Source organism: Micropterus salmoides, unplaced genomic scaffold (genome assembly GCF_014851395.1).
Source record: "Micropterus salmoides isolate LMB-PRFRI ecotype aquatic unplaced genomic scaffold, ASM1485139v1 Ms_hic_scaffold_12, whole genome shotgun sequence".
In the NCBI taxonomy this organism is placed as follows: domain Eukaryota; kingdom Metazoa; phylum Chordata; class Actinopteri; order Centrarchiformes; family Centrarchidae; genus Micropterus; species Micropterus salmoides.
The window spans coordinates 2,054,463-2,068,147 of NW_024040263.1; the positions used below are offsets into that span (position 1 = coordinate 2,054,463).

The 13,685-nt window shown below is 41.2% G+C and overlaps 2 protein-coding genes across 2 annotated transcripts in view; one reads left to right on the plus strand and one right to left on the minus strand.

Annotated features, from left to right (window-relative positions):
• The window catches only part of ncf4 (neutrophil cytosolic factor 4), a 35,213-nt gene that overhangs the window by 4,679 nt on the left and 16,849 nt on the right, over nt 1–13,685 (minus strand). The window contains exons 7-8 of the mRNA XM_038712803.1: nt 3,203–3,301; nt 510–661 (exon numbers count right to left, since the gene is read on the minus strand). Of these exons, the coding sequence (XP_038568731.1) occupies nt 510–661; nt 3,203–3,301 (251 nt within the window). The remainder of the gene's footprint in view (nt 1–509; nt 662–3,202; nt 3,302–13,685) is intronic.
• Nucleotides 3,278–13,685, plus strand: part of pvalb7 (parvalbumin 7) — a 45,160-nt gene continuing 34,752 nt past the window's right edge. Inside the window, exon 1 of the mRNA XM_038712804.1 lies at nt 3,278–3,410. The gene's annotated coding sequence lies outside the window, so the exon portion shown is untranslated. The remainder of the gene's footprint in view (nt 3,411–13,685) is intronic.

Genomic DNA, 13,685 nt, shown 5'->3' on the forward strand with positions numbered 1-13,685 from the left:
ATTCACTTTTGATTTTGTTGACTCAAAAATCCCTTTAATTTCAGAGGGAAACAAAAAAAAGCATTCAAACCTTTACATATTACAACAAGTTACAATCTAAAAAAGGCCCTTTAGTGCTGGTTTGACTAAAACTGTACAGCAGATCATGAAGTCTGAAGTCTGGGGTGCTGCGTTACCCTTAACTTACTTTTCGCTACAATCCTGTCCCGTTAATGACGTCTATACAGTAGAAAGTTCAAGTGGATGCATGGTGACCAAAAACACAAGCATGAAATCCCTCATCTTTTCACATTTTCAACTTATCCAAAGAGTCAGACATATTATGTGAACCTGACACTCAAAACACTTTTTACCTCTTCAAATCAGAATGTCCAATTCTGCATTACAATTAAATTACAAAAAAAGAATCAGATCCACCTAACAATAGACATCCTGTTAACTCATCACTATCAAGTTATTAATTACTCTCATTTCCACACACATATACTCAGACACCCTTCTGAACAGACCTGGTGTCGACTCCAGATTGGGTGAGCAGGAAGCAGCGCAGACAGCTGTAGGTGTTGCCTTCACCCTCAACTTCTGGGTCACTCTCTGGGAGGGGCTTGATGATCTTCACAAAAGATTGTGGGAAAATACCTGTTTGATTGTTCACTGTGCCCTGAAGAGAAGACAGGAGGACGGAAGAGGAGAGAACAGAAGATAAGAGAAGAAGGATAAAGAGGTGATGAGATACAACATATGGGTGTCATTCCAGAGGATGGAGTGATAAGGGACTGATGTGAGGATGAGATGGGTTGATGATTTAAAGAATAGAAACACAAGAAAGCAGCATGGACGTGCATCTAGAGAGACATTTTCCAGGCTAATTAGCCTGTTCTTAATATCCTGCTGATGTTACAAGCACTCAACACTACAACAAAGCCTTTTGACTACACCCCTGGTGTCTTTGCTTGTGTGTGTGAATCTGCAAAAACACACACACGGCAGCACAAGGCAGTTTTGTATAAAAACAGCCATGTGATCAGGCAGGGGTAAAATAAATTCATATTTGAAAGAACAGTTTAAGCATACAAAAACCTTCCTGTGAACTGGAGCTACAGCAGAGGGGTTAGTTTCTCATTTCTACAGCTTCATCAGTTAGGTTATCATATGCACAGTTTACTGAGTTTAAATTTACACCTTTAAAGTCTTGGGTTTTGGCCACACGTCACATAGGCTGCTCATCAAATAGAAAGTCTCAGATTTTCTCTGGGAACCCACAAACTGTTCAAGTTTCTCTCCACTGGTGTGTTTAAAACATTTACCTTGATGCACCAGTCTGCCAGTTGGATTTGTCACGTTTTCCACCCACAGCCGCTCTGTCTACTGACTAAATCAAAGGCACTCAGTCAACTTTTCACAAGTTGTAAGTGTTGCATTAACCTCATCCACCCCAAAAAACAAAACGCTTACGCTAGCATGGATGCAAAGTTGCCAAAAAAGAACAACAACATAAGAGTTTTGCAGTGTTGAACAAGGTTATCATTATCAGTCTTTTCTGTTACAATTTTTAGATATCTCTAGAAAGCCAGGGGCAGTATGAGTGCATCGTCCTCCCCCTCCATTTTGATTTTCACTCTCTCTCCCACCACATCAGCTTCCACCTCCTCCCTCTCTCCCACTCACCCACTCCCGGCTTCTTTCTCAACACCTTAAACATTTTTAAACAACTCATTCCCTGACCTTTCTTTAAGTACTTTGTGACACTGCAGATTGTCTATGACAATAATTTGAAGGCACCAATGTTCCAGTGTTACATTTTTATGTTGAGCAGCTAATTAAAATGTCCCACATCCCATTTTTGGACGACGACAGTGACTTACACGTGACAGTTGCAGTGTATAATCAGGACATTTTGTTCATTAAGTAATTGTTCCTTTAAAGGAAACTGGAGCAGGGCACCTCAAATCACAACGGTGGAGCTACTTTGTGGTCACTGCACTCAGCTGCTGCAATGTAGGGATGTTATGATTTTTAATAGTTGTTTTTAATTTTAATTTAAATTAACAGTTTGAAGGACTTGTGAAGAGACTGTTTTGTGTGTTTCCGTTCCTGCTTATTTTAAACATTTGGCAAGGTAAAGATAATAATACAAAAGATCATCAAAAAATCATTAAATAAAGCAAAATGGAAAATATACTTCATTGTCATCCTAAAACAAATGACAGTGACCTACTGCTATAACAGCCTCCAGCCTTTCTACAATATGTTATGGCCTGGCTGCAGGGATCTGCTCAGCATTAGTGTGGTCGGCCACTGATGTTGAGTGAACAGGCCTTGGTGAACGGTGGCATTCCTGTTCATCCCATAAGTCAGGTTTCTGTGCGGACCAAGGGTGGTCTGTGTGGTCTCTCATAGACATGGGTAGTTAACAGTTTACTTCATGCAGACCCTCGTGGCCACACAGATACAGAAACTATAAACTCCATATACTTCTGGCCATCTTTTGGAAGAGAAGAAGAGGACGTGGTCGTGCAGCCACTCATTAAGGTATCAACGCAATCTCCCTCAATTCTCCTCATTCTGTTTTCATTCGCTATGAACTCAGTCCCTCACTTTTCATCTCTTTCCCTCCATCTCTCTCTCGCTCTCCTCTCTGCCTCTCTCTTTTGTCCGTCTCTGTCTTTGCCTCCCTCCGATTGTTTGCTTGCTTGCTTGATTGATTGCTTGATTGATTGATTTTATTTATGGACTATATATATATATTTCTAACATAGTCCTAAATGTTAGAAGACAAAGGAAACCCAACGAGGCACAAGACATTCCTAATAAAACATAAAAACTAAACAACTCAATCCTGATATCCCAAGGAACATCACTGTAATTTATAGAAAAAATAATTCCCCCATCAAAAAACAAGAATAGCTAAAACAACAATGTAATTTCATTATACATCTGTTATTCTGATCCATAAAAAAGTCAGTAACCTCATTTCTATAAGCCCCTCTCGTAAAAACTGCTCTCTTTTTCTCTCTTCTTGGCTTTTGGTCTCCTCTCCCCTTCCACCTATTCTATCTATCTTTTCCATCCCCCCCTCTCATTCTCATGTGTCTTTCACTGCCTTCCACTCTCCCACTCTTTCCCTCCCTTTCTCCTTCTCTACCTCTCTCCCCTCCCTCTCTCACTCTCCTACTCTCTCTCTCTCTCTCTTCGTTCTTACCTCCAGCCAGTCTGCGTTGACTCGTTGCAGCAGAAAGATCACCTCTCCCCTCTTCAGGTTCAACTCCGTCTTGTTGTTGCCGCGAAAGTCAAACATCACCTGGGACCACACACACACACACACACACACGTCAGTGAGAGGAGTGAAGAACGACAGGAGAGAGACGGACACACTCAACAAAGAGAGAAGAGACGGTGAGAGCGGAAAGGTAAGACTTAACACACTTTTTGCTAATAGAGAACAATGTGTGAGTTAATAAGTGAGACAAAGAGTGAGGCAGAAGAGATGCAATTTCTTTTTCAGTTTGGAAAAACATTAAGATTTGTGAGAAAATTATCGAATTTATACACAAAAGGAGTGAAGTTTGGAGCGTAAGAAGAACCGTGTGCATGTGCATGTACAAGGGTGTTATTGTGAGAGAGAGACAGAGAGTGAAGGGATGCGAGAGAAGACAAGGATGAATTTATCTACTTGAAGAAGTAAAGATTTGGAAGAAAGAGCACTGATACGAAAAGGAGCGAACCTGTGAGATGTGAGTGTGTGTGAGAGAGAGAGACAGAAAGACAGAGAGAGAGAGAGAGAGAGAGAGAGAGAGAGTCAGAGAGAGTGAAAAAAAAGCAAGAAACAAGAGATGTAAGAGAAGGATCTTTCATGTGTTCAGTTATGCAGCTGTTTTATGTCTGTGTTTGTGTGGAACTAATAACATATTTAATAGCAATATGTTTAACAGTATTGGGAAATCCGTGTTAAGTGTTTGAAAGTGTGAGTAAGTCATGATTGTTTGCATCATCATGTAGATCATTTTCTGAAATGTATGTTATCTAACACTTGACTCATCGATTACTGATTGACCATTTCAGCACTACATTCATGCATGCAGAAATGTGTTTACACAAAATGTACTGTACTGGCTAGGAATAGTTAGGTATTTTTGCATCTCTGAGTGTGTGTGTATGTGTGAGTGTATGTCTGTGGGCGATGAAGTAAAAAAACATGTAGAGGAGTTTGCAAAACTGGTACAGCCTAAGGAGATGCCACGCTGCAATGCGAGAGTGAGTGTGTGTGTGAGAGTGAGGAGGTTTGATGCTCAACCACCCTGGTTAGCATCAGTGTGGCTGGAATAAAAGCATGCCAGAGTTGAATTTGCATTTGAAGTAGAACTCAGTAGAGTCATTACCAATGCTTTAAACCTTTTACAGTCCTTTTGCAAAGACACTCCTCAAACAGACAGGTGATAAAGTAGCTTATTACACAAACACACACACACACACACACACACACACACACATATAGAAGCACAAAAGCATTCCCAAATGCAATACAATAATATTTTCACTGTGTAATGACAAAAAACCTTGGACCTAAAGCAAGTACACACTCAAAAAGAGACAAAAAAGAAAGAAAGAAAGAAAGAAAAATTATATTGGACTAAGAAATTGGGGAGCGTATTACAGCCACAGTAGGAGAGCAATCACTAGAGATGGTAACACTAAAAGAGAGATGGAGACTCAGAAGAGGTACAGTGAGACCAAAAAAGAACGAGGAGCGGTTAAAGCAGTGGGAGGGAGGTGAAGAAGAAGAGGAGGAGGTGGTGGTGGTGGTGGTGGTGGTGGTGGATGAGGTGGAAGAGGAGGAGAGAAGAAAAGTTAAACAGAGGTGCAGGGCTGTAGAGGGCTGGTAGCTGTTTTCATGTGGTTGTTTCATAGCGAGTGACTCTGTGTGATAATCCTCACAGGACAGTGAGTTCATAGGTGTCATTTACGCTGGAGACGCTGGGTACATGTCCCCACCATATTTTGTAATGGCCATCACTTTTTGAAAGTATTAGTAAAAATTGAAAATAGCTTGCACCAAGAAATGTTAACTAACAAATGAAAATGCTTTGAGAAGGTTTATTTGCACATTAAGAAAACATGCAATGCAATTTAACAAAATACACCGTAAATTGGAGCAGAAAAATGTCTCCAGAATACAGGAAATTACGAATTTGATGCTCAACCCCCCCCCCCCCCACTCATATACTTATCAAATAATAATTCAAAAGAGTGTAAAAAATGTTGTCATGCATCGTCACGTCTCATAACCCAAATGTATCATCACACCCCTTATCTGAGCCCTTATGTCCCCATCACTTGCACAGTGAGTGAGTGAGTGAGTGAGTGAGTGAGTGAGTGAGTGAGTGAGTGAGTGTGAAAGAACGTTTGCCGTCTTATAGTGATCGACCAATATGGATTTTTTCAATGGCTGATGCTGATATTTAGAGAGCAGGGTGGCCAACGGCTGATATATAATGCCATTATCAAAACAAAGAAAAGTCATGTTTAATTCCATTATATCATGGAGAGTAAAATCTAATATACAAGGTTATCTTAGCCATTAAAGTGTTGTTTTAGATTAGAATAGAAAAATACATTTGGTTATGTCGTAGATTTCAGAACATGTAAGGGAGAGTGGGGTACAGTTTGTCTGAAGTAACAGAATTCAACTGCATTATTCTCTGCTGTATAAAAACATATATTTAACGCAAGCCAGAAATGGTTTTAGATTGGATTTGCAGTAATTTGTGTGTCTACAGAGAAATGTGTTAACAGTTAGAAAAGACAATGACCAACCCGTTTTTACTCCCAACTCGTCACATATGGACGCATGGTCAAGACCAGTTGGAGTTAGTTACATATCTATTGTTGCTAACTAAATGTTGAAAAACAACGCAAAAGGGGTACCCGGTGCGTTAACAAGCGACGCCAAAGGGTATTGACCAATATGTGATGAGTCAGGAGTGAGAATGTGTTGCGATGACAGGAAATTTAGAGCTTGAAACATTTTCACCACCTTCCTAAAACTCACAAGAGGGAGCCCTGATATATTTCCACATCAGGCACACTGACATAGCTGCCTGCAGACGTGTCCGCAGATATTTTCGGCCTTGTGAGTGCAGGCATTGGCCGATTATCTCAAAATGCCAGATATCACTACTTTCTTGTGTCATGGGTGTAGAGAGAATAAGTAAGATAAACTACTGTTGTCAAATGACCATGAGTAATGTCAAAAGTGTGGCTTGTAGCGGTGAACACACAGATAATCATGGACTTTGCAGTTCTCCTCAGCTCTATAAACTGTTTTAGAGGGATTCGGCTCATTGTTTTGGTTTTATGGCCCATGACTTTACTATTTTCAGGGGTATCAACCACTAGGAGGAGCAACACTTTGAACAGCTACAGGAAATGTCAGAAATGCAGCAGAAGAAGAGCAACTAAGGTATCCGTTTACAACTCAACTGTTGTAACAAAGAACAAAAGACAGTGGAGAACAGCTGCAGTTCCTCTTCAGAATACTCAGCATTAGCGTTTTGTCTTTCACATCAATCCATTTCCTGTATACATCCTTTCCCTTGTGCAGGGTCACATGATTTGAATCCTGTGCAGGAAAGTCAGACTCAGCCATTAACAATTTAAAGCCCTATATCGAGACATTTAAATGGAAATATATTAAAGGACATGGCTAAATAAAATGCTATAGGTGTGACATGTTGAAAATCTTAAGGTTTATTGCTCTGAAGTATCTATTCAAGCGCGTATGTGTCTGTGTGCGAATAAATGACTTAATGTACAAGAATGTGTGTGTGTGTGTGTGTGTGTGTGTCTACAGAAAATGAGACAGACGCTGATGGCAGATTAATGAAGCTGGGGAAAGAGGGAGCTGGCTGGATTAACAATCCATTGAGATTACCCTGACCCTGAGGAGACACACACACACACACACACCTTCACATACACACTCTTTGAATTTAGGGCTGCTATTTTTATTGCTTTATTCCAGACTCTGTTTTAGAATAGTGTTGACCCGCCGCTAGCTGTAATTTATAGATGATGTAAAAATGTGTTGGAGGCGATATGCTACCATCTCCAACACAAACACCAAATATGATGTGACAAAGCAATTCCCCCTCTCTCTATACCTCCTTTCATCTCTCTCTCTCCCTCATCCCATTTCTTCACTATCACATAATTTCCCCTTGTCTCTATTTCAGTCTGTGTCTTTCATCCAATTTGTTTTTTCTTTCCCCCTCTGTCTTCCTCTGTGTCTCTATTAATGGTTTAGCCAGCTAATCAAGTCAGGTGGTTGACTTGATGAGTGAATTGTAACAATTCAGTGCTGTGAGTTATACTACTGTAATGTAGTTAGCATATGCAATTTACTTTAAACAGCTGAATAAAAGGAAATAACTGTGCATCAGTGTTTAAATATCTAGCTAGCAAACATAACTTCACTTGGGGACTAAAGTAATGTAAAATGTTAAAAAAGGGTGAAAAGGAAAAAGAATCCAAATAGTGACCCATTTAACAATTATATAGATGATAGACAGCAGACAATAATACATTAACATGGCAACTCAAACAAGCCCATCATATAATAGCCTACTGTTAGCCGGTTTTTGATTGTAAGGGTGGTGTATTTTGTCTTGTTTTGCCCAATTTGTCAATTAGTAGCAAGTGACATATCCATCCTGCCAACTGTTCTACACATAGTAGATGTTGAGAGTCTGAATTGACATTTATCATGACAGTAAAAGAAACATGCAGATTTAAGAGTTAGTTCTGTATGTCAACTTACAACAGCGTGTACAGCTTCGACTCCCATGTTTCTGTACTCATGTTCATGGATGTAGGTAAGTAGATGGCTAGCTACTGTATGTAGGAATGTTATGTCCCGATTTTAATACCGCCAGCAAAACTCTGATTGGTGGACTGTTTTATCAGCTGGGGAAACAGCGGGACCAAATGGATTTCAATGAAGGCCCTGCACAACCCCACACCCAGAAATGTTTTTTGTTATGTGTGCAGAGACTCAAATATGTGGGCAGCATTTCAGAACCAGGCTATTACTATTACTAGTACTTTTAATCTGGACAGATGTTGAGATCTGTTGCCAAGTGTTTGACAGACTAATAAGCAATGCAATTCTTATGCAAAGGCACTCCCTATGAATCAAAGAGCTCGATTCTATGATTTAAAATACCTCCTCTTCCCAGTAAAGGGCCGGCCTCTAAATGCAGCCACACAACCCTTGGGTTCAGCCAGCCCCGGGAGCAATCATCCGGTGCAATTAGACTTGCGCCGACCCTGCCTTAATGAGCTTGTTAAACCCTCAGCTAATTAGTCTGGCAATAAGAAGGTGACATTTTTTTTCTCTCCCTGATGTCTAATGAAAGTGTATTTTTTTAAGTAGATGGCCCACTTCCTAGAAGGCCTGGAGTGAAGGATCATAGGAAGATATTCATGTATATGCATATAAGAAAGAGCACAGGTTGCAGAGGTTGTGTTTGTATATCTGTGAAGGTCACTTCTGCTTCTCAGCTGCCACACACAGAAACTACAGTGTGCATCAGCAAATCCCATATTCTGCATTAATCAAGAACATTTAATGTGTACATATTTGATTTCAAAACCTGCCTTGAAATCGTGAAATTGTGCATGCATTTTAGCTTTAATAAAAACATCAGTGGGTACGCTAAACTTAGGGTCGCGACTTCTTTTAGACAAAAGTAAAATGCATAACAATGCTATGCTGGGCTTAATTTCTTAATCAGGAGATCAGGAGAACTGAGGCTGCTGTTCATGCAGTTAGGGGGAGAGAAAAAGTCACGGAAAGCATCAGAAATCCCTATCGTTTTCCTTCTGTCTGTGGATTGCTGCTTCAATAGAGACAAAATGGAATTAGGGCTGACAGTTCTATTTACAACCTCGAAAAGCAAACATGGTGATCAGACAGAGGACATTCAACTCACAAATAAGATCCGATTGAACAATGGGAAAAAAACACAAATGACGTCAGGTACTTTGCTCTGAGTTGAAGTTTTTTCAGCTCGAGGCTTTCATAGAGCTCCTGCAAACACAAGATATGCTCCAGAAGTGCTGCATATAGAAAACAACTGGAAAAAGAGGCCTCTCATTGCAAAAATGGCACAGTGTTCTGTTTCTCTGTCTGTCTGACAATCTCCTCCGCTCTGTTTCAGTACTGTGGACCTACACACGCACCCTCTAATTTAACTAGACTAATTTCAGTATTTCACAGCACAAATGCCCATTTTCTTAGCTTTGGGGGCTCACAGTAATCATATGCCAAAATATTTAGACACCAAAAAGCATTAGACCACTTGCATACAGTGCATTTACTGGTAGCATATATGTGGGGCTTGCAGATTTTGATAGTGACAAAGGAGGTGCTGGATGCAATCAAATAGGTTCCGGTCCCAATCTGGGAGGTCCCGTATCGTGTTCGAGCAGGATCACATTGCACTAAGCAAATTTGATTATTGCTGTGATGTAGCCTACTTTATACATTTGACCCAACTCCAGCTGACATAGTGAGTGTATTGCCTTACTGCTTCTATGTCCTCATTTTTCAGTGCAAGAGTTGGTTGGAGACTTTACACTCAGCAAATTTGATTATTGCTGTGATGTACTTTTATTGCTGTGATGTACATTTAATAAATCTGTGAAAATTCTACAGGTCATAGTTATCCAAGGACGGTTAAATCAAGGGCAACTGGACTTGAATGAAGATTTTTCACTTCTCATTCGAGAGGCTTCTTCCTTTCACCTTCAGAAATGAAGAAGGCTCCTGAATGAGAGTATCTTCAATCAAGTCCAGTTGTCCTTGATTTGACTTTGTCCTTGGGTACATTGTATACATATTTTAAATGCATGGTATGTTGTGTTCTTTATCAGTAGTTCGTAAATGTAGATGTTATGGCAATTTATGTATTTTTGTAAGTTTCGGCCTATTTTCACCAGCTATCTCTATCTTTGTCTGTCTGCTGTGTAGTGTCAGGCAGGTGACATCCAGTGAGTTTGTAACAGGTATGCTGCTGAAGACTGCTTCCTGCTGCTGCTGGATACGAGGCTAATGGGAGCGGTGAGAGTGCACGAAACAGTTAATTTGCTGTGAGACTAAAACTAAGGTTACGATATGGTAACCCTAGTTCTATAAGCACAGGTGGAGCCCTCTACTGGACTCTATGGGTACTACCTCCTCCAATCACACGCACGCACTTTCCCACTGAAATTTTATTGTGCACGTAGCCGACCAATAGGACGTCGCTACCGATATGTGCGTGCCTCAGCATCCAACCGCCTCTTCAGCAGACGGCGTCAGAGCGGCAGGGCTCATCGGTAGAGGGCTCCGCCTGTGCTTATAGAACTAGGGTTACCATATAGTAACCTTCGTTCTATCTCACACAGGCTCCGCCCTCTACTGGACTCTATGGGTACAGTGGGTGGAGCCTGATGAATGTCCGCCCTTGCCGCGACAAGCCAAAGTCCGCCACACCAACCTGGTCACAGGCCGGCCAAAGTCCCAAACACCACATCACCTAGTGACAGAGTGGTGGGACACCTCTGAGAAGGTTGCTGGACCAATAGGGGCTTGGCCTGACCATTAACACCTGGACTGCCCTGACTTCTCACTGGAACGTCAGGCACTGCCAGTGTATGTTCCCCCTCTACACCCAGTAGTCACCAGATCCTAGGTCGCACTTGCGAGCTGGATCCCAAGAAGGAGCCCGACATATCCAAGAGATAGAAACGCACAAACGGGTACAGTAAGGGCCAAGATGCCATTGTGCAGATCTCTTCGACACACACTCTGCTGAAAAAGGGTTGTAGACACTTCCACACTTCCGAGCGGAATGTGCACACACCGCTAAGGGTGGGTCTGTTCCCGCCCGTGTACAGGCTTGGGAGATTCACTCACAAAGCCAGCTGGCCAGGCTCTTCTTGGACAGGGTTTTACTGACTGCACTATCACTGAAACCGCGGGGCGGACCGTTAGCTTAGTGTCACTGAGCGCGGCGACGTGGGCCGTGCAGCTAACCGTTAGCTTAGCGTCGGTGAGCGCATCGGCGCGTTCAACGCGGCTAGCTCAATGGGATGGGGTTGGTGGTGGGGAGTTAGCACTTTTAAGAATGTAATGTGTTTCTAATAAACAGTTTTACATTCATGTACACACAAGCTGCATATGTTAGAACAGTGGCTTTGTGAACACAAGGCTGCAGGGCTGGACTCGTCCGGGCAGGACATAGGTCACCTCGCCTGGGTGCAAAGATAATTTTCTAGAAGTGGCGACTCCATCCGTGGAGGTGGTGAATTCAGTGAGCAGTTCGCTGAAGAAAAAAGGATGCTGAGGCAGTAGGGACACTGCTATTTATACGTCACGCACGTATCGGTAGCAACGTCCTATTGGTCGGCTACGTGCACGATAAAATTTCAGTGGGCAAGTGCTTGCGTGTGATTGGAGGAGGTAGTACCCATAGAGTCCAGTAGAGGGCGGAGTCTGTGTGAGATAGAACAGTTAGATACAACAGCTAAAATGCTCAGTAGAGCTGCAGAGTTAAGGTATAATTATCTGCAATTTCACCACTGTGATTCGTTTTTACATTAGACAACCATCAGATCTATTGTTAATTTATACAAAATAGAGTAGTGGAGTAGTTGAGCCTGAGTAAAGACCCACTTAACCTGCTGACATATTAATGTATCATCTTAACCTTTACTTTCATTGTTTAAACTATATGCGTATAAACATATCCACTGAGGTAAACTGGTCTTGAATGTTCTTCTAAACTCAAGTATCAAACCTGCTAAATCTTCAGTAATTTCATCACAATGGCTCATATCCATGCCTTGTACGGTCATATTTCTTCCTGACGAGGACTAAGCGTACCTGGATATCAGCTTTTTTGGCTCAGGCAGGTCTTTATCTAAAATAGGATCTAATTTCTGCTCTAATGGCTCTCTGCAAAAGAAGAAGGGCTGAGCCTCGGTCGATTAAGACCTGCTTGATTTTCAATTTTCTAATTTTGTGGTCTTTTTTCTTGCATTTTTGCACTTCATCATTTTGACTCTCTAAGATACTGTCTGCCTCTTTTCTCTCCTTTATCTCTCCCTGCTTCTTTGTCTGTCAATCATCAATTTTGTCACATCAGACAAACCAGCCCTATATCTTGTGCACAGCATAAAATCAAGCTAACTGAAAGTCCCATTGACCTTGTTTGGAGCTCATAGTGCCACAGCAAACAGCAATTACTCATTACACTGTTTGGGGCTAAGCATGAGCTAATACTAAGTGGAGTGGAATGAAGTGTTGTAGTGTAAATGCTTATGCTTGCACCAGCTCTACTGTGACAAATACCCGCACTCTCCTCTTATCCATCAGCCTCAGACCAGCCATTGATCATTGTTTGGATGGACTTTTACAGCCACGTCCCTGCACTGAAAAAACACATGGCAGGACACACACAAACACAAAGAGGAGCACTAATTTCTTTCTCAGAGAGAAAGCTAAAATAAATGTTGAGTAGGCTGGTTGCTTCGTGAGTAGCGTACACCAATGTTTTACTTCTGTGTGGGAGAAAGGGGCGGCAAAGAGATAGAGAGAGGGAGAGAGAGAGTAAAATGGAGATGTTGCTGTTAGTCTGGCAATAAAACACCACTGAAGTGTGCAGAGATACAGAGTGTGTGTGTGCACGTGTGTGTGTGTTTTGAAAGAGCCGTATCGTTTTTTTCTTTGTAGTGGAAGGAAGAGTTAAACGCTTTTTCAAGGGGATGAAGCGCACAGAGTTCAAGAGCTGCAGAAACACACACTCGTCACCTGCAGACATAAACTGACATTACAGGCTGTATACAGTGCAGCCACTCACACAGCTGAGCAAAGGTGCATCATACACACAAATACTCACACTGCAAGAAAATCTCCATCTTATCGTGGAATATCTGCCTATAGATGAATCCTAAAAACCTTATTTTCCTAGAACAAGTAAAGAAAATAAATAATAATCTTTTTCAGGTGTAAACCTGGAGGGGATCATGCTTTTGTCCCCAGTTAATCTCGCATACTACTAGACTACTACTACTCATCAGCCTAATATTTTTTTGTGCACATATACTATGCTCAAGGACCACTCGTGGTTGTGGTGATGTACAATAATAATTTTTAAACAATTGTGCTGGGCAACGATTAAAGTTTTTAATGACGATTAATACCATAATTTTCTCCAATTAATCGCAGAAAATTGTTATTCGCAAAATTGAATAATGAATTCTTAAGTAGTGTATTGCGCACTTCTAATTTAAATGCACTGCTATGTACACAAAAGTGCAACAACACGTGGTTTGCAAATACTTAAAACAAATAAGGTGCTTTTTACCAGCAGTATTCCCTTTACACAGTAGCAATAAAATATTTCTTATAAATCTCAACTTAAAAATTAATGTAATCAAATCAAATATAAAACCAAATCAGCAGCACAAATCATTGGAAGACAGACTGATGCTCGCTGTTTGTGAGTTTCCATAATCTATTACTGTTTAGGACATCAACAGGAGGGAATTCGCATGGCAGAGCATCCCCGCAAAACTAGATGTATGCCTATCAGGTAAAGTTATGTAGCCTATAATTTTATTTATAAGCTACAGCTATTTAG